At 54.5% G+C, this 27,333-nt stretch overlaps 3 protein-coding genes across 3 annotated transcripts in view; 2 read left to right on the top strand and 1 right to left on the bottom strand.

Moving 5' to 3' along the window:
- Positions 1–3,570: 3,570 nt before the first annotated feature.
- On the top strand, positions 3,571–5,080 carry LOC133926892 (uncharacterized). The gene is made up of 2 exons (XM_062373052.1): positions 3,571–4,274; positions 4,742–5,080. Exons 1-2 carry the CDS (start codon positions 3,669–3,671, stop codon positions 5,078–5,080), a joined length of 945 nt encoding a protein of 314 aa, XP_062229036.1. The 5' UTR covers positions 3,571–3,668.
- A 942-nt stretch (positions 5,081–6,022) lies between these two features.
- LOC133926893 (acid phosphatase 1-like) lies at positions 6,023–8,895 on the bottom strand. The gene is made up of 3 exons (XM_062373053.1): positions 8,213–8,895; positions 7,154–7,363; positions 6,023–6,465 (listed from the first exon to the last, which is right to left on the bottom strand). The coding sequence occupies exons 1-3, from the start codon at positions 8,626–8,628 to the stop codon at positions 6,288–6,290; spliced, it is 804 nt and encodes a 267-aa protein (XP_062229037.1). The 5' UTR covers positions 8,629–8,895; the 3' UTR covers positions 6,023–6,287.
- Positions 8,896–14,113: 5,218 nt separating this feature from the next.
- LOC133927701 (uncharacterized) overlaps positions 14,114–27,333 on the top strand; it is a 31,012-nt gene continuing 17,792 nt past the window's right edge. Inside the window, exons 1-2 of the mRNA XM_062374129.1 lie at positions 14,114–14,262; positions 14,344–14,647. Of these exons, the coding sequence (XP_062230113.1) occupies positions 14,114–14,262; positions 14,344–14,647 (453 nt within the window). The remainder of the gene's footprint in view (positions 14,263–14,343; positions 14,648–27,333) is intronic.

Genomic DNA, 27,333 nt, shown 5'->3' on the forward strand with positions numbered 1-27,333 from the left:
CGCAAATATTTTTTATTATTCTCTTTTTTTTTCTCACCTCAGCAACATTAGAATATGAACTATTGTACATTTTTGCTCAATTTTGATGTAAGGTATGATGGCTATGGACACAAGAGCGCGTTCTAAAAACGGTATAAAAACTTCTGGGGCGAGACTCAATCTTCCAAGCCGTTTTTGACCTCGAAAAATTCTCCAAACCTGACAAAGTTAGAGAGAAATGGATGTAACTTTTTTTTATGTCCGTGGAGTCAAAAAAAAAATATTGAAATCGGAATCCGTATGCAAAAGTTATACTCGTTTTACCGATGCACTCCGGGTCACCTATCAAATTATAACTCTCGACGAAATTTAGTAAAATTAGTCATTAGTAACAGATTATGGTTATGACGCGTCACTAATGACCTTCGACATAGAAAGTTAAAAGAATAAAATTACTTATTAGTGATAGATTATGATTATAATGTGTCATTAATAAGTAAAAAAAATTAAAAGAATAAAATATTTGGTTTCACTAGAAAAGCGAAAAAGTGCGGTGCGTAGGCCAAGGATTGATGTCGACAAGGGGGATTGGAGCAGTGCTCTGCTTTATCTACAACACCAGTCCCGATCAGTGAGAGACACGAAGCAACAAGCACTGGGCTTTTGGCTGATCTCCATCTCGTCGTCATTGGTGTTTTACATGTAAAAATACGAAATATATGCAGATAGAAAGTCAAGAAAGCAGCAGGGTATGATATGATGGAAAGATTATACATTTCTGTTCAATTTTTATGTAAGTTGTGATAGCTATGAACACAAGCGTGTCTTTTGAAAACGGTGTAGAAACTTTTGAGGATGAGAATTCAATCTTCTAAGTTGTTTTTGGCTTCGAAAAATTCTCTGAACCCGACAAAATCAGGGAGAAACGGATGTAACTGTTTTTTAGATGTCCGTAGAATCAAAAAAACGTTAAAATCGGAGTCTATATGCAAAAGTTATACCCGTTTTACCAAATGCACTCCGGGTCATCTATTAAATTATAACCCTCGACAAAATTTGACAAAATTAGTCATTAGTGACGGATCATGGTTATGATGCGTCACTAATGACCTTCGGTAAAGAATGTTAAAAGGATAAAATATTCGGTTTCTATCATAACTACGTGATAGCAGAAATGGTAAGGTAGCTACACGTGCGAGTAGGAGGTCATGGGTTACATCCGTCAATAGTGACGGGTCCATGAACAAAATCTAGTTATGTAGACATATGGATCCATACATCTCGATTGGAAAAGAATCAATAGAAGGAGAATCGGACGATATCTTTTTCGAAACAAACAAACAAAAAGGAAAAGAAAGAGAAAACAGAAATCATGATCAACTAAGCCCTCTCGGGGGCTTGCTTAAGAATAAGAAAGAGGAATCTTATGGAAATAGCATGGAATAAGGTTTGATCCTATTCATGGCGATTACGTAAATATCCCATTCCAAAAATCGAAACAATCGGAACTTTTCGGAGATTAGATGCAGTTACTAATTCATGATCTGGCATGTACAGAATGAAAACTTCATTCTCGATTCTACGAGAATTTTTATGAAAGTGTTTCATTTGCTTCTCTTCCATGGAAGTTTCATTTTCCCAGAATGTATCGTTACAGGTCACAGTTATGACCCGTTACTAATGACCTTATTAGCGACGGATCATCACCCGTCACTAATGACATATAATTAGTGACACGATAAGAGTGACGGGTACAGGACTCGTCACTAATATCGGTTATCACCCATCACTAATAATTTTTTTTTCACATAGTGAGATATCCTGTTCTTACCTCTAAAGAGCTATCACTACTAAAAAAAGATTTATTAGTGCCAGTTAAAAAATGGCTTCACTGTCGATTTTTCAAATAACACTTTTCACTCGGCACTAATAGTTGTCAACTATTAGTGCAGGTTGCTCATCCAGCACAAATGCTATTTCCAGACAATAAAAAAAAGAAAATGGCGGTGACAGGGGTCGAGCCGGGTCGGATGCCGCCCCTGTCGTCGCTCCCATCGTAGGTCCGCCTAGCTCCCCTTCTTCCTCACCACCCTCCTTTACACCTCCTCGTGCCCCCTCCTTCACCCTCACTCTCCATCCTCCTCTCCCACCGACGTCGTGGCCATCACACTTAGCTCGGTCATCGCAGAGACCTCACACTCGGCCTCACCACCCCCGCTCGCGGTGGTGGAGGCCATGGAAGCTGAGGCCAAGGTAGCTCACGAGGCCATCAGATCTTGCCTCTTTGGAAAGGGAGCGAGAGCGAGGGAGGAGCCTTGGAGACTGGCGACGCGGACATGGTGAGGTGCCGTGAGAGGAGGCCGGTCGACGAAGAGGGGCTTCTCGGTGACGGTGTAAACTGGCGGCGCCAAGAATGGATACATGGTCCTGTACAAGGTCGGTTCCATGATGGTGAGCAGCCATGATGCAACGCGAGGAGAGCAAGATGTAGGCGGAAGGAATCGACGAGCTGCTCACCAGAAAGGGAGAAATCGGCGGCGACGTGGAGGGTGTTCGCAGCCAGAGTCGAGGAAGATGACCCTCGGCTCGGCGATTCCAGCGGGGAGAGGAAGTACAAGCAGCAGAGATCGATGCAGGAGCGAGAGAGAGAATGGGGAGAGAGCCAGATGCAAGTCACAAAGAGATAAGGATGGAGAGAACCGGTGGACGGCGGACACAAAGAAGAGACCGATGAGCCAAAACCCGATTGAAATAAATGTTCGGATCCGGACATGACATCAGTGCCATTTAGTATTAAAACTGGCACTGATACTGTTAGTGTTGGTTTTTAATACTAACCGGCACTGATGCTATTTATCAGTATCATTTGAACGAACGCATAGATATCTCAGTGATACTCTATTAGTGTTGATTTTTACCGAACCGACACTGATGAGCCGACACTTATGATTAGCTCGATTAAAATGTGTTTAATTACCATCATTTATGACCAGAAGAAATCAAGCTGGCGCGCATGCATGAAGGAACCCACATGGAAAATGATTTATTAATTGCTGCAATCAAACGGAAATAGGAAAATATTTAGCCTGAAAAAATATCTGCCATATTTATACCGACACGCGCCACCTACGTACATCCGATATTCAATGATCAGCCCAAATATAAAAAATATATTTTCTCAAATTATAAATATTTTACGTTTTAATTAAGAACCGATTAAATTTTTAAAACTTCAATAATAATTTTCAAAATATTTAATTTTAATATATAAAGATCACTTGTGTAAATTTGTCTTGAAAACATTTTCATAATATTCTTTTTGTTAGATATTATTATATTTTAATAAAAAATAATGATCAAAGTTATACATAAAATCATAAAAAGTTAAAAATGTAAGTATTTATGATCATATAGAATACGTAAAAATGAGGGAAAATTGAATTAACATTAGACGGACGAAACAACGGTGTGAGTCGGTGACAAAATAAATGAAAGAAAAAAGAGAATCGGGCGTGCACTTGGACCGGTCTGAAGCGTCCAGGAGCGGGGATGAGGAGGGTACCCGTTCCTCTGCCCGGAAGGCGATCACTAGCTGATCATGACGAGATGTCAGTTTCCTTTTTCTTTTTTACTTTCCGGTAACCCATGCATCCAGTTGATGATGAGGCTGCCGACAGCCCTATCCGGAGATGAAAGAGAAAGCCAGAGATAGAGAGAGAATGTACGGCGCACGGGGATGGATTGGGTTTTGGGAGGGATACCCTCCCGCCCACGGAAACGTACATACCATGCATATCCTCTCTCTCTCTGCTTGCCTTATTTCTTTCCGTTCCCTGAAACGAGCCAATCCAGCCCACGACAACCTCCTCCTCCAGCCTCCTCGCGTATATAAGCCGCACGCCGCACGGACGCAGACAAGGCCGTGCGTTCCAAGCCGTTGCCTGCTCCAAGCCATCGTGATGGGAGAGGCCTGCGATGCGGTGGTGATCCATGGCCTACGGCAAGGCGCAGCAGTGGAAGGAGACGACTGTGGCGGCGGCGGTTGGGAGTCCGTTGGGACGGGGTCGCCAGCCAGGACGATGTCAAGCGGCTCGTCGTCGCTGTGCGCGTCGACGTCGAGCCTGACCGACGAAGACGACGTCAACGACGCCACGTCTGCCACGCCAGGCCGTCACGCCTCGTCGTCGTCGTCGTCGACCTCCTTGACGTCGTCGGAGCTAGACACCATGCGGATGGACGGTGCCGCCCGCGGGCCGCTCTACGAGCTGTCGACGATGCTGTATCACCTCCCCGCTCTCAGGTACATGCATGTATACATGAGCGTCTGCGTGTCAACGTAATCATACGTGCTGTGGCATGTGATCCACGCCATTTTGAGATCGTAACAAGGCTCTGTTTCGTTATGCGATGGACGAAAAAAATGAGGCCCTGAAACGACTAGCTAGCTCTACAAAATGCATCACAAGATTATTTCCTTGCAATTGTGATTCGCATTCAACCTCTGCATCACCTGCAGGGCTCATGCCATTCGATCTTCATTTACCTGAATAGTTGAAAACTCGAGATCGCCTATTCCGAATGTGTTCCAACTTGAAACTGCACAGTATGATTACTAGCCAAAAAAAAAAAAAGATCTGAAATTGTTTGAACAAGGATGACTGCAACTTCTATTTACTCAACCATGCATTCCATTCCAGCGCTAATATTGTGCTATCTGTTCCATATGTAACATGACATCTGACAGATAGATTACTTCACTTACCTCAGAACAGGGCTGTCCAAGCACTACCAGGGGAGGTCCCGGTCCTTCACGTCGCTATCCGACGTCAGCTGCGTGGAAGACCTCGCGAAGAAGACCACCCCGTACATCAGGAGGACGAAGGCGTCCAGAGGATACACTGCAGCATTGGGTGCGAAGATCCGGTTGTTGAAGGTGATAACCAAGAAGGCGCCGAGGGGTTCGACTGACCGCCTGACGTCAAGAGCAAGGAGCACAAGCCTCTTGCGCAGCAGCGGCAAACCACCTACACACCAGGGCAAGAGAGGTGTACAGATGCTAGTTCATGGCGAAATGAAGGGTCTAGCAAATGGGATGAGATGAGATCTACTTGAGATGCTAGTTTTCAGAAAGAAGTTTGGCTCAATTTTCCATTCTTCTCTGACCATTCCTGTACCTGTACTTTTGCTTGTTTATACAGTAGATACTGTTAAAGGGTTGGTGGAATATAAAGCACTTTTATGTTTAATTTAATTCATAAATAATTTATGAGCAGAAACTAATAAACTAATATGATCAGAGCATAATCTAGACATGTATACGAAAGCACAACAAATAACTAGATCTACTATACTCGAAATTAGAAATCATAGAAAATAAAATAAGAAATAAAATACGAGTAACATGATTTTTACGTACTCGTCCTGCGCTGTGGAGGTTGTTGAAGATACTGGTTGCACTGTGTTGATGGCACGATCGATCCTGCTGACGATGTGCCGAATTGTTGACGATGACAGCAGACAGCGCCCAAGCGATCAGGAAGATGAGCCGTGGTGAAGAACTCGAGCAGTCGTGCGGAATGCTTCCCAAAATCTTATTCGCCCTCTCCTAGTGCAAGATCTCAAGAGCAAAGATTTTGGAGATCTGCTCTCCCAGTTGCTGATATACGTTGACGCCGGGATGTAGTAGACTACAGCGACAACACAACAAAAAGAGAAAGAGGTAAAAACCTTAACTCTTATATACTCACATAATAAAAGCGTTTTCAATTTTAGAGCTACTCTCAATTAGCAGTCTATGTTTTTTTTATCCAAAGAGATAGAGTCTTTGCATATATATGGAGAGAAAACCCCCACCTTCACCTCCATTAGCAACATGGTACTAATAGAAGATGGGTCACCCCTCCACAATATGAGTCTTTAAGATTTATCAGAAATTATTATATGAACCGACCCCGATAATTCTAACAAGGGCAACAACTGAAATGGCTAAACTATAAGCAGAGTACATTCTTGTCAAGAAAACTTAATGCGGGGCAAGAGCTGCTTCAACTTTGAACCTGAATGCTTTAAAAATGACAGCAGTTTTAAGGGTCTTACAATTTGCGTCACCACAACATAGTAGCAAGCCATCATCATTGGGCAGATTCAATGGTCTCAAGCCCCAGTGGGATATCAACATGCTGGGAGAAAAAGTCCAAATTTATGTCCAGAATGATTACAAATGAAAGCAGTTTCAGACCGGGACCATAATGATGGTAGGAATGCCCTACGCAATGATGCTAGTTTCCTCCACTGTTCGACCGATAAAATCAACTGATAAAGTACATTGGGTTTGGAAGCTTGAAGGATCTCGTCGCCATTGGCGATCCTATCAAATCACTCCACTGATCCCCTGAGTTTCCAAGTATCTTGAATCCTTCAGCCTCCATTGCTGCTCGTCTCTCTGATTTGTACTGCACAGCAGTCTTGCCAATATCAGAAGGTTGCCTGCAGCAAGAGTAACTTTCAATTAATGAACACTGCGTATAGTGATTTGCATAATAATAATAATAAATTCACATATTTTGAACGGCTTGTGCTAGAAAGAGTTTCTACTAATCTCCAGATGCCCTGAGGGAAGTCTGTAGTATCAACACTTCAAAATTGGCACGTAAAGCAGAGTTCTTTTATGGTTTTATGGTACCTTCCGATTCTATATCACCAGTACAGAAGCACAAGTAGCTTGAGGATAAGTAACACAACCATTAGATGAATGAATAAATCACATTATATGCAACTGACAGTTAGAGAAAGATGGTAAACAGTTTAACCTCAGTGTAATAATCTACCTTCACAAGAAGGAAACATCAATACAGTAGAGCTTTATGTTATATTCTACTGGAAAACAATAGGGTGACAAAGGTTCCCCCACCCCCACCCCATCCCCCTGATATTTGATCTAATATAATCACCACAGCATCACTGGCCCAGAGGCTTTATGTAAATCTGGCATCAATCCTTATACTGAAGAAAATTTCTCGCTTTCCTAGCAGGGAAACTCTAAAACCTTTCACTGGAAATTTCCAAGGATAAGTCATATGACATGTACTTTTTCAAAATACATCTTCTATGTCATAATATACTTCAACTACCTCCACCAAAGATATCATTTCGATACAAGAGTTGTAGGAAATACCTCAGTATATGTTTTTCCCATGAACGGTAGCCAGCAAACAAAAGATTTGCTTCTGTGGAATTACGCTGGAATTCACTCCTGCCAGTCAAGAGGATAATGTGGAAACCAAGTCCCTGAAGCTCATTGTACAGTTTCAAGCTAGATGGTAATGCAGGTGCCTTTGCTGCATCTACCCATTCATCAAACGAGGTCTCATTGAATTCCTGCAATCTAAAGAATCAGGGAGAGTGTAAAAACAAGTAGCAATCTTTTTCAACAGAACTACAAATATCATCATGCAGTCCATTCGAAAGAGGTAGCTCTAAAATAGCAAACAACCAATCCAATGGTACCTGAATTTTTGGAAAACTATGTCCAATAACAATTGAGATGCCCCGGAGAGGAAAGATCTAACACCTTTCTTTTTTCTTCTTCTACTGAATAAACGTTATGGTTACCCCCCAAGTTACTTGCAGAAATTCACCACAAGCCTACCATGAGTTGGACAGAGTGTTCTACTAAATTGGATTTTCAGAATAGCTTTTGAGATAAGATACAATTAGGGGTTTCTATATCTTCCTCAATCTATAGTCCCTGAAATCCTATCTCAAAGCACAAAGTTCCTGAGAGTTTTAAAACGCACATTACAGTTAGCACAAAATGAGTAAACCATGTAATGAAACAGAATTTACAAATTGAAACACTCCTTTCAGAACATAATTCAGTTCAGACTTCAGACCACAAGTAAATTTTATTCTGAAACAGGGCATGTTTTATGAAGCATTGTGCTTAGCAAACGAGGAATCCCACCATCCCTTGATGCATTGCGCCAGATCAATGCTAAAGCCATCACAGAATGTGCCTTTGCAATTTGCATAGGTACATTGGCCGGAACTGACCAACCAATGCCAAACCCCATAGTGGAGTATTACAGTATAACCGAGATAAATGCTTCAAAACTTCTAAATCACACGAACTCGCATCGGACTCGACGTTTTGATTCACGAACGCAGGAATACTCAACGTGACAGAAGCAATTAACGCGAAGCAAGCAACACAGATGTGGCTGCAGTCACCTACCCCCAGCCGTTGACCGCGTAGTAGGGCGCGTTGGAGAGCAGCGTCTCGTCGACGTCGAACACCCACGCCGGCCTCGCGGCGCCCCACGCGGCAGCGGCCAGTGCCCGGGAGGCGAAGGCGAGGGAGTCGGCGGCGGCGATTGCGGAGTCGGACGCGTAGCGGTCCCCCTCCATGTAGGTCGGCATAAACGCGCCGCAGCGTGCTGGCACGGAGCGCCAGGGCCCTGCGTTGGCCGTCTCAACGGAGAGCCTCCAGCTGTCGCAGAAGAGCTCGTCGGGGTAGTCGCCCGCGCCGGAGGAGACGGTGGTGGGGACGTCGGGGACCGTGCGGAGGACGGGCCTGGCGCTCGCGCTCGCTCTCGCACTCGCGGCCGCGGACGCCGCGAGGAGCGCGAAGGCGAGGAGGAGGCGAAGCATGGCGCCTAGAGCTGGGGCTTAGGGTTCCTCTGGTGTCGTGGCCTCGACTCCGGCGACGTCGCCGCCGTCGGGAACGAGGGATTTCGCTGGATTGGGGGTGGGGGGGGGGGAGGGAGGTGGGGTCAGGATGGAATATTCCGGCGGTGATGTGGTGCCGTGCAGTGCAGTGGTGGGGTGTGTCAGGCGAGACGGGACGTGACCGGTCACGTGGAACCCAGCGGTTCGTGGGCAACCCATGTGACGGACAGCTGGGCCCCGCATAATTACCGGCGGTGCCTAGCATTTCCGGTGGCGCTGCGGGGTTGCGTGCGGCAAGCTATGAGGTGGACGGATCTGAACGCTGCTGGTCGTCTTCATGGGACGACGACAAGTGGGTCCAGGTCCCGCCTACCAGTGGACGGAGGAAAACATCTTTAACAACGCATGTCCGAACTGGTTTTTCCCCGCGAAATGGTCCAGCTCAGGCACGGTACCCCACGTCAGTAAACGGGCTGGGCAGGTACGGTACGTTCTATTTAAGTTTTTTTAATTTTCAAAGTTTTTATATAATTTATTTATTTCTAATACATAAAAGATGCTTAACAGGTGGTGGAGTAGTTATTCTCATGTATAAGATTGTGAGTTCGATCTCAACATTTGACAGTTTCTTTTGATGTTTTTTTCGATTTTCACGTGTTAACAGGCCGACAAAAAAAAAACATCATTAGACTTACTATGCCGCGAATCGGCACGACATGACTTGATCTTAAATGAATCGTGCTTGGGCTACAGACAAGACATGTGGACCGGCACGACACGATCCGTTTGGCTAACGGGCTGTAACGGGTCATGTCTGACTGGATCCGTATCGTGCCGAGTCGGGTCCCCATTTAGACATTTAGACACCTCTGGGAGTGAGGTTCCTTTGTAAGCATGTCTATCCTGAGTAGTGACTGCCCGGTCTTTGTTATGCTAATTCGTGCTCCTTCATTCTGTATGCAAACGTGAACACTGATCATGTTCGTTTTTTTCTTTTCAATTGCGTGTGTCAAACTCGATCAACGTGCTGCCGACGAGAGTTGAGAGGGCGGCAAGAGCACCTGACACGTTGGTCACAGCCAAGAGCACCATGAAATGTGGGCTGCTTCTAGCTTTCAGGTCATCTAGACGAGCAGGGCTGTCAAGGAGATTCTTGCGACAATGAAGGATAAGCTTTGCACTATTGATAAAAAGAACACTTTGTTTAATTTAATTTATAGATAAACCATGAACATTGAACCGATAAACTAATATAATTATATAGCAGGAGTATATCTAAATATATATGTAACATGACTACACATATATTTCTCTAATATACTCGATGAGAAATAACATAATACTAGGTGTTGGAAACTTAAGTAACCGAACAAAGTAGAGGGCCTTCGGTTCACCAGAGGGATTCGAAGGTTTGGTAGGAAGCACATACAAAGTTAGGGAACTATTCACTAGTATTAATATTTTTTGTCTTTTAGGTTACCGTACCACTCTATTTATAGATTGTACCTAATTGTTCCCCATTACATTTTACGCTATTACCCATCTAACTGTCACATTTTCAGTATATTCATAGGTAATTTTGTACTATCCTAATTACAACCGGCTTATTTACAATCTTGCCCCTCGTTATCTTTGGTTATCAGCAACGGTCACCCTTCGCTCGGAAACCCGAAGGTCCATGCCTGGCAACTCTTCGACATCTCTTCAATCACCCTCCTAGTGGCGTTGAGCGAAGGTCTTTGACGGGCCTTCGAAGGTCGATAAAGGTTTCACCTGTGTCGACGCTTTTGGCATGCATGTAGTTGATTCCCTCGCGACGCCGATCGGAATCCGAAGGCCTGGCGTAGGTGTTGTGGAATGATCTTACGCGCCCATCCGGATCCAGAGGCGAAGTCCACTGGTGGCTGTTCATTGACGAATAATACAGTTGTGTTTCAGGGAGCGTGGACGAAGCATCTGGTGGGCCTTCGTATGGAGACCGAAGGTCGACTCGCGGTGTCAAGTATCAGTGCAGGTGAAGCCTTTGGTGGGCCTTCGCATGGAGACCGAAGGTCGACCCGCGGCACTAAGTATCAGTGCAGGCGAAGCCTCTAGCGAGAGTTCGGGCGGAAACTGAAGGGTGACTCGGGACGCAGCGCCGAGGCTGGTCAAAGGTGCCCTAAGGGCCCATGTGCGACTGGCTTTATGGGGACTCAGGCGGAGGCGTGTGTCAGAGGATTAACTCCTGTCGCAGGGATCCCGAGAGACCTGTTTTTAGAGATTCGGCCTGGGGGATGATCCTGAATAAGTTCGTCGGAGAAATGAATGAGAGTAAATGCAACGGCCGGTGGTGGGGGTGATCGACCTAGTGCAAAAAGAAGTAAATGCACCGGAATTTAGACAGGTTCGGGCCGCACGGGGGCGTAATACCCTACTCCTGTATGGATGCGATAACTGTCCTGAGGAAGTCCCTCAAGGATGTTGCTGGTTACAAGAATATTGGCCGAACTAAAAGCTTGATGCTCCTTGTTCTTCGGCTGGAAATGTACTCAACCTAGCTCACAGTGTCTCTTGTTCTTGTTTTTTGACGTTGTGCCTTGTGCGTTGTGTTGTTCTCCAGTTGGGTCTATGTCTTCGATTCTCGCTATGTTCGTCGATGCTTGGATTGTCCGATCCCCTTCTCTTCTGTGTGCCAGCTCTTTTTGTACTCGCCGGTTGAGACATACCTCGAACGGGAAGGAGGGGGGCACAAGTTCCAAGACGCTATGACTGGGAAATGCGTCATCATTTCTTCTGGGTGAAGTGACCGGGGGTGAAAAAAACGCCGCACGCCCGGTCACCTGTCACCATAAACGCCTTGGCAACGGGCGCCGTGGAGAGGGCCCACCGAGTAGCCGCAGAGCAACCCGGCGTGCCCGCCCTGTCTTGTTCCTCTACCACAGCAGGGCGGCAGACGGAACGCCTTGATCCTTGCGATGTTATCCCGAGACGAGCCGGATGATACGGGACTGGACCCGTGCAATTAATAGCCCCACGCCTCTCTGCCAAAACATGGCAGGAACTGACACCGCGGCGGGAGCAGTTGGAGATGTCAGGCCATGCACGCTTATTAAATGCGGCCTCGGACCTCTGACTGATTGACACCTCATCGGTGGGCCCCTCGGGGGCCTTTCTGGGTCGTCGGGGCACCGAGTGCTCGGGGGTACTGTTCACCTCCCCGAGCACTCTCTCCCGAGAATGCCTATCCTTGTCCTCGGGGTACCGGATGCTCAGGGGTACTGTTCACCTCCCCGAGCACTCTCTCCCGAGCACTCTCGCACGATCCTTCGGGGAACCGAGTGCTCGGGGGCTGCCACATGCAGCCCGGAGCACTCTTACGCGGATCCTCGGGGAACCGAGCGCTCGGGAGCTGCCACACGTAGTCCCGAGCACTCTCTCCCGGAACTTAGCTCTTCTGATCATCGGGGGACTAGGATGCTCGGGGGTGACCGGGCACCTCCCCGAGTACTTTCTTCCCGGTACTTAGACTCTGTGGATCATTAGGGAACTGGGGTACTCGGGGACCAGTGACTGTGGCCCCGAGCACCTTCTCCCGGGACTTGAACTTTTCTCATCCTTTAGGAGGGACCTCGTGGGATGGCGCCATGTGGCGGATGGCTGGTCGTGCCTCGGGACTCAGGGACCCCCGATTCCTGGTACACCGACAGTAGCCCCCAGGCCCATTGGCAGGCGATGGCACGGAGACTGCGGATGGGCCCTTCGTCGCGAACGAGGCCGAGGCTGGCGTGGACGCCATGTGGCAAGCTTTCAAAAGGTAGCCCTTCAGATCCGGGCCTTTGGTATGGCCCAACGGGGAGACGAGTGGACGCGCGTCCACAAAACTCCCGAAGGGCATGACAACGGGACGGGCGGCACGCGCGGCTGCTGCGCAGATCGAGGAAAATACGCATGGCAGCCGCAGACACAGCACGACCAGTGGGAGATTCGCTTGGCAGTTGCGTCGATCGAGGAAACTGTCCCGCCGAGTGCGCCGTGGCAGGCGACGTTTGAATTCTCTGAGGTATAAAAGGGGGAGGGGAGCGATCCGCCCCCCTCTTTACGCCATCTTGCAATCCTGCTCTTGCTTCCTTCGCGCTCCTGAGCCCTTAGAATCCCTTAGGCGATCAGAGCACTTCTCTCCCTTTCCACCACCCAAACAACCTCCCCCTCCGACGAGATGCCGAGAGCCGGGGGAAGCCGCCGCGACAGGACTCCGGACAGCGTACTGCCGGAGTCTTGCTTGAGGAGCGAGGAGGCGGCGGAGAGGGTCAGGAAACTGCTGGTCCCCGAGGGCCAGCAGGGGGCCCTGAAGGTGACACCGGCGAGCTTCCCGCCGGCAACGACCGACCCTGGGCGTATCGTCCTGTTTACGTCCTTCGTGGCGGCGGGGCTGGTGCCGCCGTTTTCAACATTCTTTCTCCAAGTCCTCGAGACCTACGGCGTGCAGTTGGTGCATCTGAGCCCCAACTCAGTCGTCGTGCTGGCGGTGTTTGCGCACTTCTGCAAGATGTTCGTGTGAGTGACGCCGTCGGTGACGGTTCTTTGGCACTTCTTCGCCCTACGATCGGCCGGGAAGAAGAGAGGGTACTCCACGGCGGACGTCACGGGCTGCTGCAACCTTCAGCTGCGGGACGGCATGGGGGAGCGGTACATCCCCCAGGTGCTGCGAAGCAAATGGGAGGAGTGGTGGCGGGACTGGTTCTACGTCGACGTCGACCCCCACGACCGCCTCGCTCTGCCGGAGGTGGCGGCGGAGCCCTAGAAATCGACATGGGAGGCACCGCCGCCGTCGGACACGAGGTTGGAGCCGATCTTCAAGCGCATTGGTTTCCTGCGTGACGCCAGGCTAACCTCGGTGATGGTGGTGGTGGACTTCCTACGACGCCGCCTGGCGCCCCTGAGGGAGCGGGCCCGGCCCTACTGGCTCTACACCGGGCCCGAAGACATCACCCGGACCCAAATTGGCGCAAGCTGGGACCTGGGCCCGGCGGAGCTAAGGGGCATGCTCCGGGTGATGACCGGCGTGGAGGACATGAGCCGGGCGGAGCTCCCGTGGAGGGAAATGGCGCTCTGCGCCAACCCCGAGCACGCGGTGATCCAGGCGAAGCTCCCGGAATTCGACGCCCAGGGGCTCGTCGACCGGCCGAGGAGCCGGAGCCCCGAGGCCCCCGAGCTCCCTGGGTTGGATGAGGCGGCCAGCGAGGGGGCCGCGAGAAGTCCGGTGCGGACCGGTGGCCCGGGCGCCGCGAGCGGCGAGCCACAGGCCAGCGGTGGGGTCGCTGCGGGCAGCAGCTGTCGCACCGGAGGAGGAGGCACCACCGACAGCGGAGCGGCGGCGGCGCCGGAGGACCGGGGGAAGCGCCCCCGGCTCTTCATTCCCGTGCCGGAGTCCCCGCCGTCGCCATCGGCAGTGGCGGTGTTCCCGGTTCTAGAGCCGAGCCTCGTTCGGATGGGGCCCGATCCGGCGCACGGAGACGGCGCGGCGGCCCCGCCGAGCCCCCGACGGAAGAGGATGAGGGAGGACTCCGGGCCGGCGCTATCGGGCCCGGAGTTCAGGATCTCGGCGACCAAATGGCAGTACCGAGGGACCAAGACCGCGTAAGTTTCGTCCTTAACTCTTTCTTGGGCGTGCTTCGCCCGAACTAAGCTTCGGTTTTGATCTTCGTCTTTCTCCTGCAGGCCGCTTGCGGGCGCCGCTGAGGGCCAGGAGCGGCCGAAGGCGCCGAGGCCAGCACCAGCCCCCGAGCCGAGCGCCCCGGCGGAGCCAGGGCTGGCAAGCTCGACGGCCGGGCCGAGGCCAGCGGACGCGGCGGCGGAGGCGGGGCAGACGGACGCGACGGCGGCACCGGAACTGGCGGACGCAGCGGCAGAGCCAGAACCGACGGGAGTGACATCCTTGCTGGGACCGGCGGATGCGGTGGCCGAGAGGGTGCCGGCAGACGCAGCGGCCGAGGCGGAGACCCAGCCGTCCCCCGAGCGCTCGGTGCCGGTCGAACCTACCCCGGGCGTGCCGAGCCCGGGGCGGATGATGGCGTTGCAACCTTCGGGGACCCTGAACCCCCCGGAGGAAGCTCGCGGGGAACCCAGCGCCCAGCCGGCGCCCGACCAGCCTGTCGACCCCCTCCCGGTCGCGATCGAGAGCGTTCGGGTGGCGGTCGAGCGGCTGGGCGCGGCAGTGGACGGGGAGGTGGCTCAGCTTGAGGCGGGGCGCGCGATGCTGGCCACGGAGAGGGCGCGGCTTACGACGGCTTGGCGCTCCTTCGAAGCCCGGCTCGTCGCGGTGCGCGCCGCCAACGAGGAGGAACAAAGCGCAATGGAGGAGGCCCGCGCGGAGGCCGCGCGGGAGCGGAAGTTTTTGGAGGATACCCGCGCGGAAGTCACGCGGGAGCGGGAAGTTTTGGAGAGCGCCCGCGTAGAAGCTGCGCTTGAGCGAGAAGACGCCGCCCGCCTGGCCGAGGCGTCGGGCAGAAGGCTGCCGAGGCCCTTATCAGGGAGAGGCAGGTGCAGGAGCGGGAGGAGGCGGTCGCGAGCCGCGAGAGGGCGGCGGAGGCCCTTTGGGCTGACCTGACCCGTCAGGAGGGCGAGGCCGACCGGGCTCGGGCCGATTTCTAGTGTTGGGCAGAGGAGCTCCAGAACGTCGAAGGGGATCTCCGACGTGGGAGGAGGACGTCGCCGTCCGGGAGTTCGACACTGAGATCACGGCGGCGGACCTGGGCGCCCGAGAGGATTTGCTGACCCGCCGGGAGGGTGAGGCTGCCGAGGCGGCAGCGGCCGCCGTTGCCAGGGAGGAGCAGATCGCTAAGCACAGGGCGGAGCTGACCGCCCGCGAGGGGGCTCTGTCTGAGCTGGTGGCGCAGGTGAAGCAGGCCGCTGGCCATGCGCCTGACACCGGCTCCTCTGGCTTGGCCGGGGACCAGGGTCTCGAGGAGCAGCTGCGGATCGTGAAGGAGAAGCTCGAGGCTGCCTTTGTCGCGCGGGCCAACCTGCAGCAGATGTTGGAGGACACACTCCGGCGGATGCGGAGGTCCGTGGCGAGGGCCAGCCTTGGGCGACTCCTCCAGGAGCTTGCCGCCCGGGAAGGGCGCGGCTTGGCCCAAGCGGTGGCCGAGCACGTCCTGGCCTGCTACCGGAGCAGAGACTCGAACTTTCCGCTGGAACCAGCTTGGGAAGGAGTAGTTGAAGCCGAGGGAGAGGCCGCCCGGGAAGCGGTTCGGAGCACCGCAGCCGAAGTGGCGGCCTGCTTCAAGCGTGAAGTGCCACCGCCGCCAGCCCCCGGGGGTGGCCGTGATGACTCCGACTCCGACGCCGACTCCGATTAGGCTTTTTGTAGTTTCTTCTTCTTTCATTTTTCTTTGACTTGATGTAAGTACGGGAGTGATCCCTTAGAAATGCTTGTATTCCCTTTGTAAATATAGTAGAAGCTTTTCTTCGGGCTCGCAACTCCGGTATTCTTGAGTATTTAGAGCTTCTTCTGATGTTTTGCCTTGATGTCCCGAGGAGTACTTAGTCGGTCCGATCCCGACCTTTCCATCCCCGAGAACAAAGTCGTCCTGATCGTTCTTCTAGGTGCGTTCAGCCCCCGAGCCCTCGCGAGTCCGCATCGACTAAGTCAAGAGACAAAAACACGAACTTCCTTGCTCGGGAGATAGATCGATCCAGCACGGAACACGCCATGACCGGTGAACACTTTTCCATCTTGCAACCACTCAGTCAGCAGACCGAAGACACGTGAGGGTGGGAATGCGACCAAGAATCCTCATGGTTCGGTGGTGCCCGGGCTTAAGACGGACCGGACCGAGCACCGACAGCCCGCCCCTGAGGCCTAGGCTCCGGACTACTCGAGCGGCTCGAGCGATAGGATTACCCAGGGCGCCCAGGGACTCGGTAGTGCTCGGGGCCCTTAAAAGCGGACCGAACACCACGACCACCATGAAAGACTTCGATCAGACATTACCGCACGTACGGTACACCTTTCTACGGACCGTTCTGTCGTTCTAGGAAAAAGTGGACACACGGTAGGGTTTTGTGCGTGTGGAGACCATCTCACCGGGCAAGTTAGAATACGAGGGCCCCCGAGGATGACTCAGGAACAAAATATTATTGAATGTAAATTCGTCTGAATTTAACCACTCACCGGACAGCTGTCGGCCTTTCGGCCAACCGATCCAGGAGAGGCGTGAGCTCTGAGCTCGGGGTGCCCAGGGGCTTGGTTCCCTCAGCCGGGGCGCCCGAGCATCAAGGGGCGTGTGAGGAGCCCGGGGTCGGGTGATCTCGACCACTCATGCTTAAGCGGTAGGACCACCCGGGGACCCTTAGGGCCGAGCAGCAACCTAGGCATCGAGGCCCTCGCGGTCGAGCTGTGTCCCCAAGGGCCACCTCTCGAAAGCCTACCACATGGCGTCTACACTAGCCTCGACCTCGGCTGTAACGAAGGGCCCATCCGCAATCTCCGTCCCGTCGCCTACCAATGGGCCTGGCGGCTACTATCGGTGTATCAGGAACCAGGGGTCCCTGAGTCCCGAGACCGGGCCGGCCATCCACCACGTGTCACCATCCCGCGAGGTCCACCCTGCAGGATGAGAAGAAACTAAGTTCCGGGAAGAAAGTGCTCAGAAGGGTTCTCACTTACCCTCGAGTACTGTAGTCCCCCGATGATCCAAACAGCCAAGTGCTCGGGAGAGAGTGCTCGGGGCTGCACGTGGCAGCCCCCGAGGACTCGGTTCCCCGAAGGTCTTACCGAAGTGCTCGGGAGAGAGTGCTCGGGGCTGCACGTGGTAGCCCCTGAGGACTCGGTTCCCCGAAGGTCTTACCGAAGTGCTCGGGAGAGAGTGCTCGGGGCTGCACGTGGCAGCCCCCGAGGACTCGGTTCCCCGAAGGTCTCACCGAATTGCTCGGGAGAGAGTGCTCAGGGCTGCACGTGGCAGCCCCCGAGGACTCGGTTCCCCGAAGGTCTTACCGAAGTGCTTGGGAGAGAGTGCTCGGGGCTGCACGTGGTAGCCCCCGAGGACTCGGTTCCCCGAAGGTCTTACCGAAGTGCTCGGGAGAGAGTGCTCGGGGCTGCACGTGGCAGCCCCCGAGGACTCGGTGCCCCGAAGGTCTCACTAAAGTGCTCGGGAGAGAGTGCTCGGGGCTGCACGTGGCCGCCCCCGAGCGCCTGGTTCCCCGAAGGTTTGCACAAGATCGCCCGATGACCCAAAGGGTCCCACCGGCGGGGTGTCAGCCAATCAAAGGTCCAATGCCGCATTTAATAGGCACGCGCGGCCTGACATCCTGACATTCTCAGCTGCCCATGCCCTAGTGTCAGACCCTGCCAAGCTTTGGCAGGGGGGCGTGGGTCCATTAAATGCACGGGTCCCGTCCCGTTTTATCCGGGTGCCTCGGGATAACGTTGCCAGGATCGAAACGCTCCGCCTGCCACCCTACCCTGGCAGAAGAACAAGACAGGGTGGGCGCACCGGGCGCCTCTATGGCTGCCCGGTGGGCCCTCTTAATGGCGCCGAAGGACATCCACAGTGGCGGGTGGTCGGATGCACGCCGCATTTTTCCACCGCCCCTGTCACTTCGCCAAGACGGAATGATGGCGCCTTTCTCCGTGGCACCTTGGCACTCGCGCCCCCTCTTTCCCATTCAGGATAAGTCGAGGTCGACGCACCTATAAAAGGAAAGGATGGAGAACACATGAAGACGAGTCCAGATCAGACGAGACAGCACAAACAGGAGACCTAGAAGAAGCGCGACGAACACGATAGAACAAGAACATCTCAAACAAGCTCGAACAGAGCTAGAACACGGGAGCCTCAAGCTCTCTGTAGGCGACACGCCCTTGTAACCAGATACATCCTTGAAGAATTCCCTTCAAGGAAAAATATAGCGCTCACACAGGAGTAGGGTGTTACGCCCCCGTGCGGCCCGAACCTGTCTAAACCCCGGTGCATATATCTCTTTTTTTGCACTAGATCGATCATCTCCCACCACCAGCCGTTGCATTTATTTCCGTTTCCATTTATTTCCCAGACAAGCTCGTTCAGGATCATCTCCCCGGCCGAATCTTTAAAAAGGGGTCTCTCGGGATCCCTGCGACAGGAGTTCATCCTCCGACAAGCTGCTTTTGCTTTGACTGTCGATCTGTGACTTAAGAGAAAATGGAGAAATTCCTTGTTTGGTGCTTTCTGTTAGTGCGGTACTTGTTGTAGACTGCTCTCATTTTCGATCCGAGACCTCTCGAATACCCAGACCGGCGGACAAGAGCGGACAGAGGCATAACCCAGAGGTCCTATGGTTCGGTGGCGCCCGGGTATGACAGACCAGACCGAGCACCGACAGCCCGCCCCTGGGGCCTAGGCTCCGGACTACTCGAGTAGCTCGAGCGATAGGATTACCCAGGGCGCCCAGGGACTCGGTAGTGCCCGGGAGCCTGCCACGACACCGAACACCACAGCCTACCACATCGGACGTAAATCAGCGGCAACTGCCCGCGCGCATACCGATCGGGATTCTTTTATCAGCGGGGAAAATGAGAGAGCGAACTTTTCTCGCACAATCGAGCATGTCACCAGACAGATTAAACATATGGAATCCAGAAAAATAAAGTTGACACACGATTGCACATTAATATTCATACTGAATTGACAATTTTTTACAAGGTTGGGTGACTTACCCAGCTAGTGGTAGCCCCCGGTCAACTTGGGTGGGGGGGAAGCCCCCGGCCTGGTTGACCTGAGCCGCGAGCATGGCCATCTACGGGTAGAACTTGCGTAGGTGCTCGATGTTCCATGGGTTGGGGAGCGGTTGCCCGTCTTCTGTAGCCAGCCTGAAAGAACCTTCTCGCGGGACCCCGATCATGGTGAAGGGACCTACCCACATAGGGGACAGCTTATTCTTCCCTTCGCGTGACTGGACGCGTCGGAGAACTAGGTCCCCCACCTTAAGAGACCGGGCCCGGACATGGCGCTGATGGTAGCACCGCAGACTTTGCTGGTAACGAGCCTCCCGGCCGACGGCACGCCGCCGGCGCTCCTCCAAGTAGTCGACGTCGTCGCGCCTCTGCTGCTCCTGTTCACCTTCAGAATAGGCATGCACCCGAGGGGAGCCTAGGGTGAGCTCGGAGGGGAGGACCGCCTCATTGCCGTACACGAGGAAGAATGGAGTCTCCCCGGTGGCGCGGCTTGGCGTGGTCCGATTAGCCCATAGCACGGCGGGCAGCTCGTCCACCCATCGCTTCCTGTGCTTTGCAAGCACGTCGTAGGTTTGGGTTTTGAGGCCCCTCAGTATCTCCGCGTTGGCACGCTCAACTTACCCGTTACTCCAAGGATGAGCGACGGAGGCGAAGCAGAGCTTGATGCCGAGGTCTTCGCAGTAGTCCCCAAACAGGGCACTTGTGAACTAGGTGCCGTTGTCGGTGATGATCCGGTTCGGGACACCGAAGCGACTGGTGATGCTGCGGATAAACTGAAGCACCGTGTTCTTGGTCACCTTGATGACTGGGATCGCCTCCGGCCACTTGGTGAATTTGTCGATGGCGACGTAGAGGTACTCATAGCCCCCGATTGCTCCGGGGAATAGACCCAGAATGTCCAGCCCCTAGACTGCGAAAGGCCATGACAGGGGGATGGTGTGAAGAGCCTGAGCTGGCTGGTGGATCTGCTTTGCGTGGAACTGGCACGCTCTGCAGCGCTGAACCAGTTCGGAAGCATCCTGGAGGGCTGTAGGCCAGTAGAAACCTTACCGGAAGGCCTTCCCGACCAGCGTGCGGAACGATGCATGGCCACCGCACTCGCCCTCGTGGATCTCAGCGAGAAGCTCGCCGCCTTCTGCCCTGGAGATGCATTTCAGGAGAATACCGCCTGCGCTACGCCAGTAGAGATCCCCATCTACTATGGCATAGCGTTTGGACTGCCGAGCAACTCTTTCGGCAGACGCCTCATCCCCGGGAAGGAACTTTTCCTTCAAGTACCCTCGGATGTCGTCCATCCACGAGGCATCTTGAGAACATTCAGCAAGTGCAGCGCACTCGCCGGACGGCGGCACCTTGACGGGGCTTCCCACTGAGGGCACCGCCGGGGTCCCCTGAATTGAGTTCGAGGTTTTCCCTTCGTCTTGTTCGGCAGGCAGGACGGAAGGCCGTGTGAGTCTTTCTTCAAAGACTCCAGCAGGGACGCGCGCACGGGAGGAGGCCAGGCGGGAGAGCTCGTCGGCCAGAGCGTTGTCACGGCGAGGGATGTGCCGCAGCTCCAGGCCATCGAAGCGCTTCTCCAGCTTCCTGACTACTGCCATGTACACCGCCATTTGAGGATCCGTGCACTGGTACTCTTTGGATACCTGGTTGACCACCAGCTGGGAGTCTCCCTTGACCAGGAGGCGACGAATCCCGAGGCCCACCGCGGCTCGGAGGCCAGCGATGAGACCTTCATATTCCGCCATGTTGTTGGATGCGCAGAACTGCAACTGCACGACGTACCGGAGTTCTTCACCCGTTGGGGAGGTGAGAACCACTTCGGCCCCCGCGCCTTTCAGCGAGAGGGAACCGTCGAAGTGCATGATCCAGTACCCGGGCGCATCGTGCCCGGGATATGCAGAAGTCTCTTCTGGGACGACCTCGAGGACGGGTGTCCATTCTGCCACGAAGTCAGAGAGCGCCTGGCTTTTGATTTCCTGGCGACTGACAAAGTGTAGGTCGAACTCCGCTAGCTCCACCGCCCACTTGACAACATGCCCGGTGCCTTCTCGGTTCCAGAGGATGGGTCCCAGTGGATACGTGGTAACCACCGAGACCTTGTGCGCTTGGAAGTAGTGGCACAGCTTCCGGGATGCGATGAGCACGGCGTAGAGCAGCTTCTGAGCCTGGGGGTACCTTGTTTTGGCCTCCCGGAGGACTTCACTAATGAAGTACACCGGTCGTTGTACCCGGCAGGCCTGGACCGCGGCCTCACCCGAGGGGCTGTCGCAGCCCCCAGGCTCAGCGGCGTGGTCGGGGCTGACCGGGTGCTCGGGCTCTACTCCCTGGTTGGGAGGAGCCGAGTGCTCAGGCTCGACCCCCTGCTCGGGGGGAGCCAAGTGCTCGGGCTCGACCCCTGCTCGGGGGGAGCCGCGAGGACGGGTGAGTGCCCGGGGGCGGCCGGGAGCTGGGACCCAGCACCTGGCCCCGCGCACTCGTCGCGCTCCACCACCAGCACCATGCTTATGACCTGAGGAGTGGCCGATACGTAGAGTAGTTGTGGCTCGCCTTCGGATGGAGCTACCAGCACGGGCGGTGAGGTGAGGTACTTCTTCAGATCGCGGAAGGCCTGCTCGGCCTCCGGCGTCCAGTCAAAGCGACTGGTCTTCTTCAGAAGCTTGAAGAGGGGGAGCCCCCGCTCCCCAAGTTTGGAGATGAAGCGTCCGAGGGCCGTCATGCAGCCGGTGAGACGCTGGACCTCCTTGAGTCGAGCCGGTGGTCGCATCTGCTCGATGGCCCGAATCTTCTCTGGATTGGCCTCGATTCCTCGGCTGGAAACCAGGAAACCGAGGAGCTTGCCCGCGGGTACCCCGAAGACACACTTCTCGGGGTTGAGCTTCAGGCGGGTAGTGCAGAGACTGTTGAAAGTCTCGGCAAGGTCGTCGAGCAAGGTGGCGCGGTCTCGGGATTTGACCACGAGATCGTCGATGTAGGCCTCGATGTTGTGGCCAACCTGCGAATCAAGGGTGATGCGAATGGCGCGCTGGAAAGAAGACCCAGCATTGCGCAAACCAAAAGGCATTGACATATAACAATAAGTCCCCACCAGAGTGGTAAAAGCAGTTTTTTCTTCATCCTCTACGGCCATATGAATCTGGTGATATCCAGAGTTTGCATCTAAAAAACACAAAAGATTACATCCCGCGGTCGCATCTACAATCTGATCTATGCGGGGCAGGAGAAATGGATCTTTAGGGCAAGCCTTATTTAGGTCGGTGTAGTCCACGCACATGCGGAGCTTGCCGTTGGCCTTCGGGACGATAACTGGATTCGCCAGCCACTCGGGGTGGAGGACTTCTCGGATAAATCCAGCGTCGAGGAGCTTGCCAACTTGCTCTTGGATGAACTCCTGGCGCTCAGGCGCCTGCCATCGGACCTTCTGCTTCACCGGGCGTGCGTCCGGGTGCACAGCCAAGTGGTGCTCAATCACCTCCCTAGGGATCCCGGGCATGTCGGACGGTTGCCATGCAAACACGTCGGCGTTAGCCCGGAGGAAGGTGACGAGCGCGCTTTCCTATTTGCCGTCCAGGTCGCCACCGATGCGAACGACCTGGGAGGCGCCTTCGCCCACCACGACCTCCTTCGTAGGAACAGAGGTGTCGGCGGCGAGTCGGGGTTTGGATGAAGAGGGTCCCGGGCCCCCTGTGCAGCCTTCGACCTCGGCCTGGGCTGAGACCAAAGCCATGTACGACTGCTCGGCGCAGGAAACGGCGCCTCCGAAATCGGCAGTCACGGAGATGGGGCCTGCTGGGCCCGGCATCTTGACCGTGAGATACGCGTAGTGCGCAGGCACCATGAATTTGGCGAGCGCCGGACGCCCGAGGATGGCGTTGTAGGGGAGGGGGAGCTCCGCGACGTCGAACAGGACGTTTTCCGTGCGGAAGTTATCCCGACTCCCGAAGGTTACAGGTAGCTCGACCTGCCCGAGGGGCAGGGAGTGCCCGAGTGTCACTCCGCAGAATGGAAGCGACGGCTTTAGGCACTTGGAGGGCACCTGCAGCTTCTTGAAGGCCTCCTTGGAGAGGAGGTTGAGGCATGCGCCCCAATCGATCAGCACTCTGCCGACCTTGACATTGCATATGGTGGGGGACACTACCAAAGGTAGTCGCCCCACGCCTGCAGTACTCGAGGGGTGGTCGGCTATACTGAACGTGATCGGAGCGTCCGACCACCTCAGGGGCCTGGTGGCCTCTTCGCTCGGGGTTGCTGAGCATACCTCGCGCCGCATGGTCTTGATGCCACACCGCGAGGAAGGCATGTAGGCGCCTCCGTCGATGAAGGCGATGGTATGCTCGGGTTCCTGGAAGTCGAGCTCGGCATTGCCGGGGGCGGCCTCAACATCGCCTCCCCCGCAGGACTCGTCGCGCTCCCGCTGGTGCTGCTCGACGAGGCCTTTGACCGTACGACAATCTGTGAGATCGTGCCATCTGGTCTGGTGGATGGGGCACCATTTGCCTGGCTCGGGCCCGCGGGAGCGGGGGCCCTCGCTGGAGCAGGAGCCCGGGCGAGTGCCGGGGCTCTTGCGGGTGCTGGCGCCCTTGCGGGCGCTGGGGCCCTCGCGGGAGCCGGAGCCCTAGGAGGGGCCCTGGCCAGGGCTCTCACGGGTGCGGGCCGTCTGTCGGCGGCCGCCCGGCGTTCTTGCCGGCGGTCGGGCTCTTGGGCCAGCCTATGGGCGAGGCCCTAGGCCGGTTCAACAGGAGCGGCTTCGCGCTTTCTTCTCTTTTTCTTTTCCCGCCTGTCGGAGCGGGAAGAACTTGGCTGGTCGGCGGCTTGGCATGGAGCATGCCAAGCCAGGGCCTCCGCCGTCTTGGCGCACTTGTCGGCCAGTGCGAAGAGTTCCGCAGTGGTTTCAATTTCGTGCGTACCTAGCTTCCCGAGCATCCGCTCGTTGCGGACGCGCTGCCGGAAGGCGACGATGACAGCGTGGGGGGCTATCCGCGGGATGGTGTTACGGACCTGGCTGAAGCGCTGAATGAAGCACCGCAGCGTCTCCCCCTCCTGTTGCTTGACGGCATGGAGGTTGCACTCCAAGCCAGGGTGCGTGAACGTGCCCTGAAAATTAGCCACAAACTGGTGGTAGAGGTCATCCCAGGAGCTAATAGATCCTGGGGGTAAGTTCATGAGCCAAGAACGGGCAGAGCCCCTCAAGGCAACATGGAAATAATTTGCCATCACCTTTTCACTGCCACCGGCCGCCTGGACGGCCGTAGTGTATATTTGGAGGAACTCAACGAGGTCGATGGACCTGTCGTACTTCTCCGGCAGCTCAGGGCGGAACTTGGAGGGCCATTTGACCCGTCGGAGCTCACTAGAGAAGGCACGGCAGCTGGTGCCGTACCCCGTGGCGCGGGTGGCCCTGCTGGGCCCAGCGCCTTGGTCCCCTTGGGAAGGGAACGCCGCGCGTGCAGATCGCGGCTGCTGCTGGGACACAGCAGCGGCTAGGGCCTCTTGTTCGAGGGGCTGCATTTCCTTGCTGGAACTGGAGCTGGAACGCTGGAGGCGGTGTCCACCGGCCATTTTTTTCTGTGGAAGAAAACAAACAAACAGATTCAAGGATGTTCCCCCCTACCTGGCGCGCCAGCTGTCGGAGGATTCACTCCTGTCGCAGGGATCCCGAGAGACCCCTTTTTAGAGATTCGGCCGGGGGGATGATCCTGAATAAGTTCATCGGAGAAATGAATAAGAGTAAATGCAATGGCCGGTGGTGGGGGTGATCGACCTAGTGCAAAAAGAAGTAAATGCACCGGAATTTAGACAGGTTCAGGCCGCACGGGGGCGTAATACCCTACTCCTGTATGGATGCGATAACTGTCCTGAGGAAGTCCCTCAAGGATGTTGCTGGTTACAAGAATATTGGCTGAACTAAGAGCTTGAGGCTCCTTGTTCTTCGGCTGGAAATGTACTCAACCTAGCTCACAGTGTCTCTTGTTCTTCTTTGTTGATGTTGTGCCTTGTGCGTTGTGTTGTTCTCCGGTTGGGTCTATGTCTTCGATTCTCGCTATGTTCGTTGATGCTTGGATTGTCCGATCCCCTACTCTTCTGTGTGCCGGCTCTTTTTGTACTCGCCGGCTGAGACATGCCCCGAACGGGAAGGAGGGGGGCACAAGTTCCAAGACACCATGACTGGGAAAGGCGTCATCATTTCTTCTGGGTGAAGTGACCGGGGGTGGAAAAAATGCCGCACGCCCGGTCACCTGTCACCATAAACGCCCTGGCAACGGGCACCGTGGAGAGGGCCCATCGGGCAGCCGCAGAGCAACCCGGCGTGCCCGTCCTGTCTTGTTCCTCTGCCACAGCAGGGCGGCAGACGGAACACCTTGATCCTTGCGATATTATCCCGAGACGAGCCGGATGATACGACACGAGACCCGTGCAATTAATAGCCCCACGCCTCTCTGCCAAAACATGGCAGGAACTGACACCGCGGTGGGAGCAGTTGGAGATGTCAGGCCATGCACGCTCATTAAATGCGGCCTCGGACCTCTGACTGATTGACACCTCATCGACGGGCCCCTCAGGGGCCTTTCTGGGTCGTCGGGGCACCGAGTGCTCGGGGGTACTGTTCACCTCCCCGAGCACTCTCTCCCGAGAATGCCTATCCTTGTCCTCGGGGTACCGGGTGCTCGGGGGTACTGTTCACCTCCCCGAGCACTCTCTCCCAAGCACTCTTGCACGATCCTTCGGGGAACCGAGTGCTCGGGGGCTGCCACGTGCAGCCCCAAGCACTCTCTCCCGAGCCCTCTTACACGGATCCTCGGGGAACCGAGCACTCGGAAGCTGCCACACGCAGTCCCAAGCACTCTCTCCCGGAACTTAGCTCTTTTGATCATCGGGGGACTAGGATGCTCGAGGGTGATCGGGCACCTCCCCGAGTACTTTCTTCCCGGTACTTAGACTCTGTGGATCATCAGGGAACTGGGGTGCTCGGGGACCAGTGACTGTGGCCCCGAGCACCTTCTCCCGGGACTTGAACTTTTCTCATCCTTTAGGAGGGACCTCGTGGGATGGCGCCATGTGGCGGATGGCTGGCCGGGCCTCGGGACTCAGGGACCCCCAGTTCCTGATACACCGACAGCGTGCGTCTGTCAAAGCCCGTGTAGCGGTCTGGGGTATAATTGTAAATGTGCAAATGTACTCAATGGTACCAAAATACCCTCGAATATGCCGAGAATGTGGCAGTTAGAGGGGTACTTATGGCATTGAGTGGTCGAGTACGGGCTATATAAATAGGCTGACACTGTATCTGATGGGACAGCGAAAAAATAGTTTACTGATCTCCCCATAAACATGTGTTGCATCTCGCTGCCTTCGGCTCTTTCTCTCTCTGGGCCGCAAGCTTCCCTTGGTTTGGTGACTTCGTAACAACAGTTGGTGCCGTTTGTAGGGATCGAACAATCCGAAGCCATGCCACCTAAACAGAAGACGAAGCCACTCGGTATATCAGCAACATTACCAGAGCAGCTGATCCCAGCAGGGGCTTCGGCCGACACACTCCCTTCGGCGCTGTTGGAGCCAGTCAACACTTCGACTGGTGGAGCTGATGGCAGCTAGCAAGGAAATGATGATGTGAATGAGGTGCCCCTAGAGGATAGAGATCGTCACGAAGTAGCTCTCTAAGAAGATGCAGCAGCAATGCGAAGGGTAGAAGCTAACCTTCGCGCCCGCTTCGTGGCTTCGGCAGGAGAAAGAGGAAAGGCACATGTTGTCGAAGAGTCGGACGACCTTGGTAACTTCAAAGAATATGAAGACGAAGATGAGACAAAAGAGGAAAACACAACCAGGTTAGAAGCCGAAGAATTGGAGAGGCAGATTGCGCAGAAAAAGCGCACACTGGATAGCTTGACAGCGAGTCAGAAGGCCACAGAGTATCGCCGGCGAGCCGACGAGGCTAGAAGAACACTGGAGAAAATGCAAGAAGATATTGAAATGTCGCAGCGCATAGATGAACCGACTCG

This window comes from Phragmites australis, chromosome 8 (genome assembly GCF_958298935.1).
Source record: "Phragmites australis chromosome 8, lpPhrAust1.1, whole genome shotgun sequence".
Lineage (NCBI taxonomy): Eukaryota > Viridiplantae > Streptophyta > Magnoliopsida > Poales > Poaceae > Phragmites > Phragmites australis.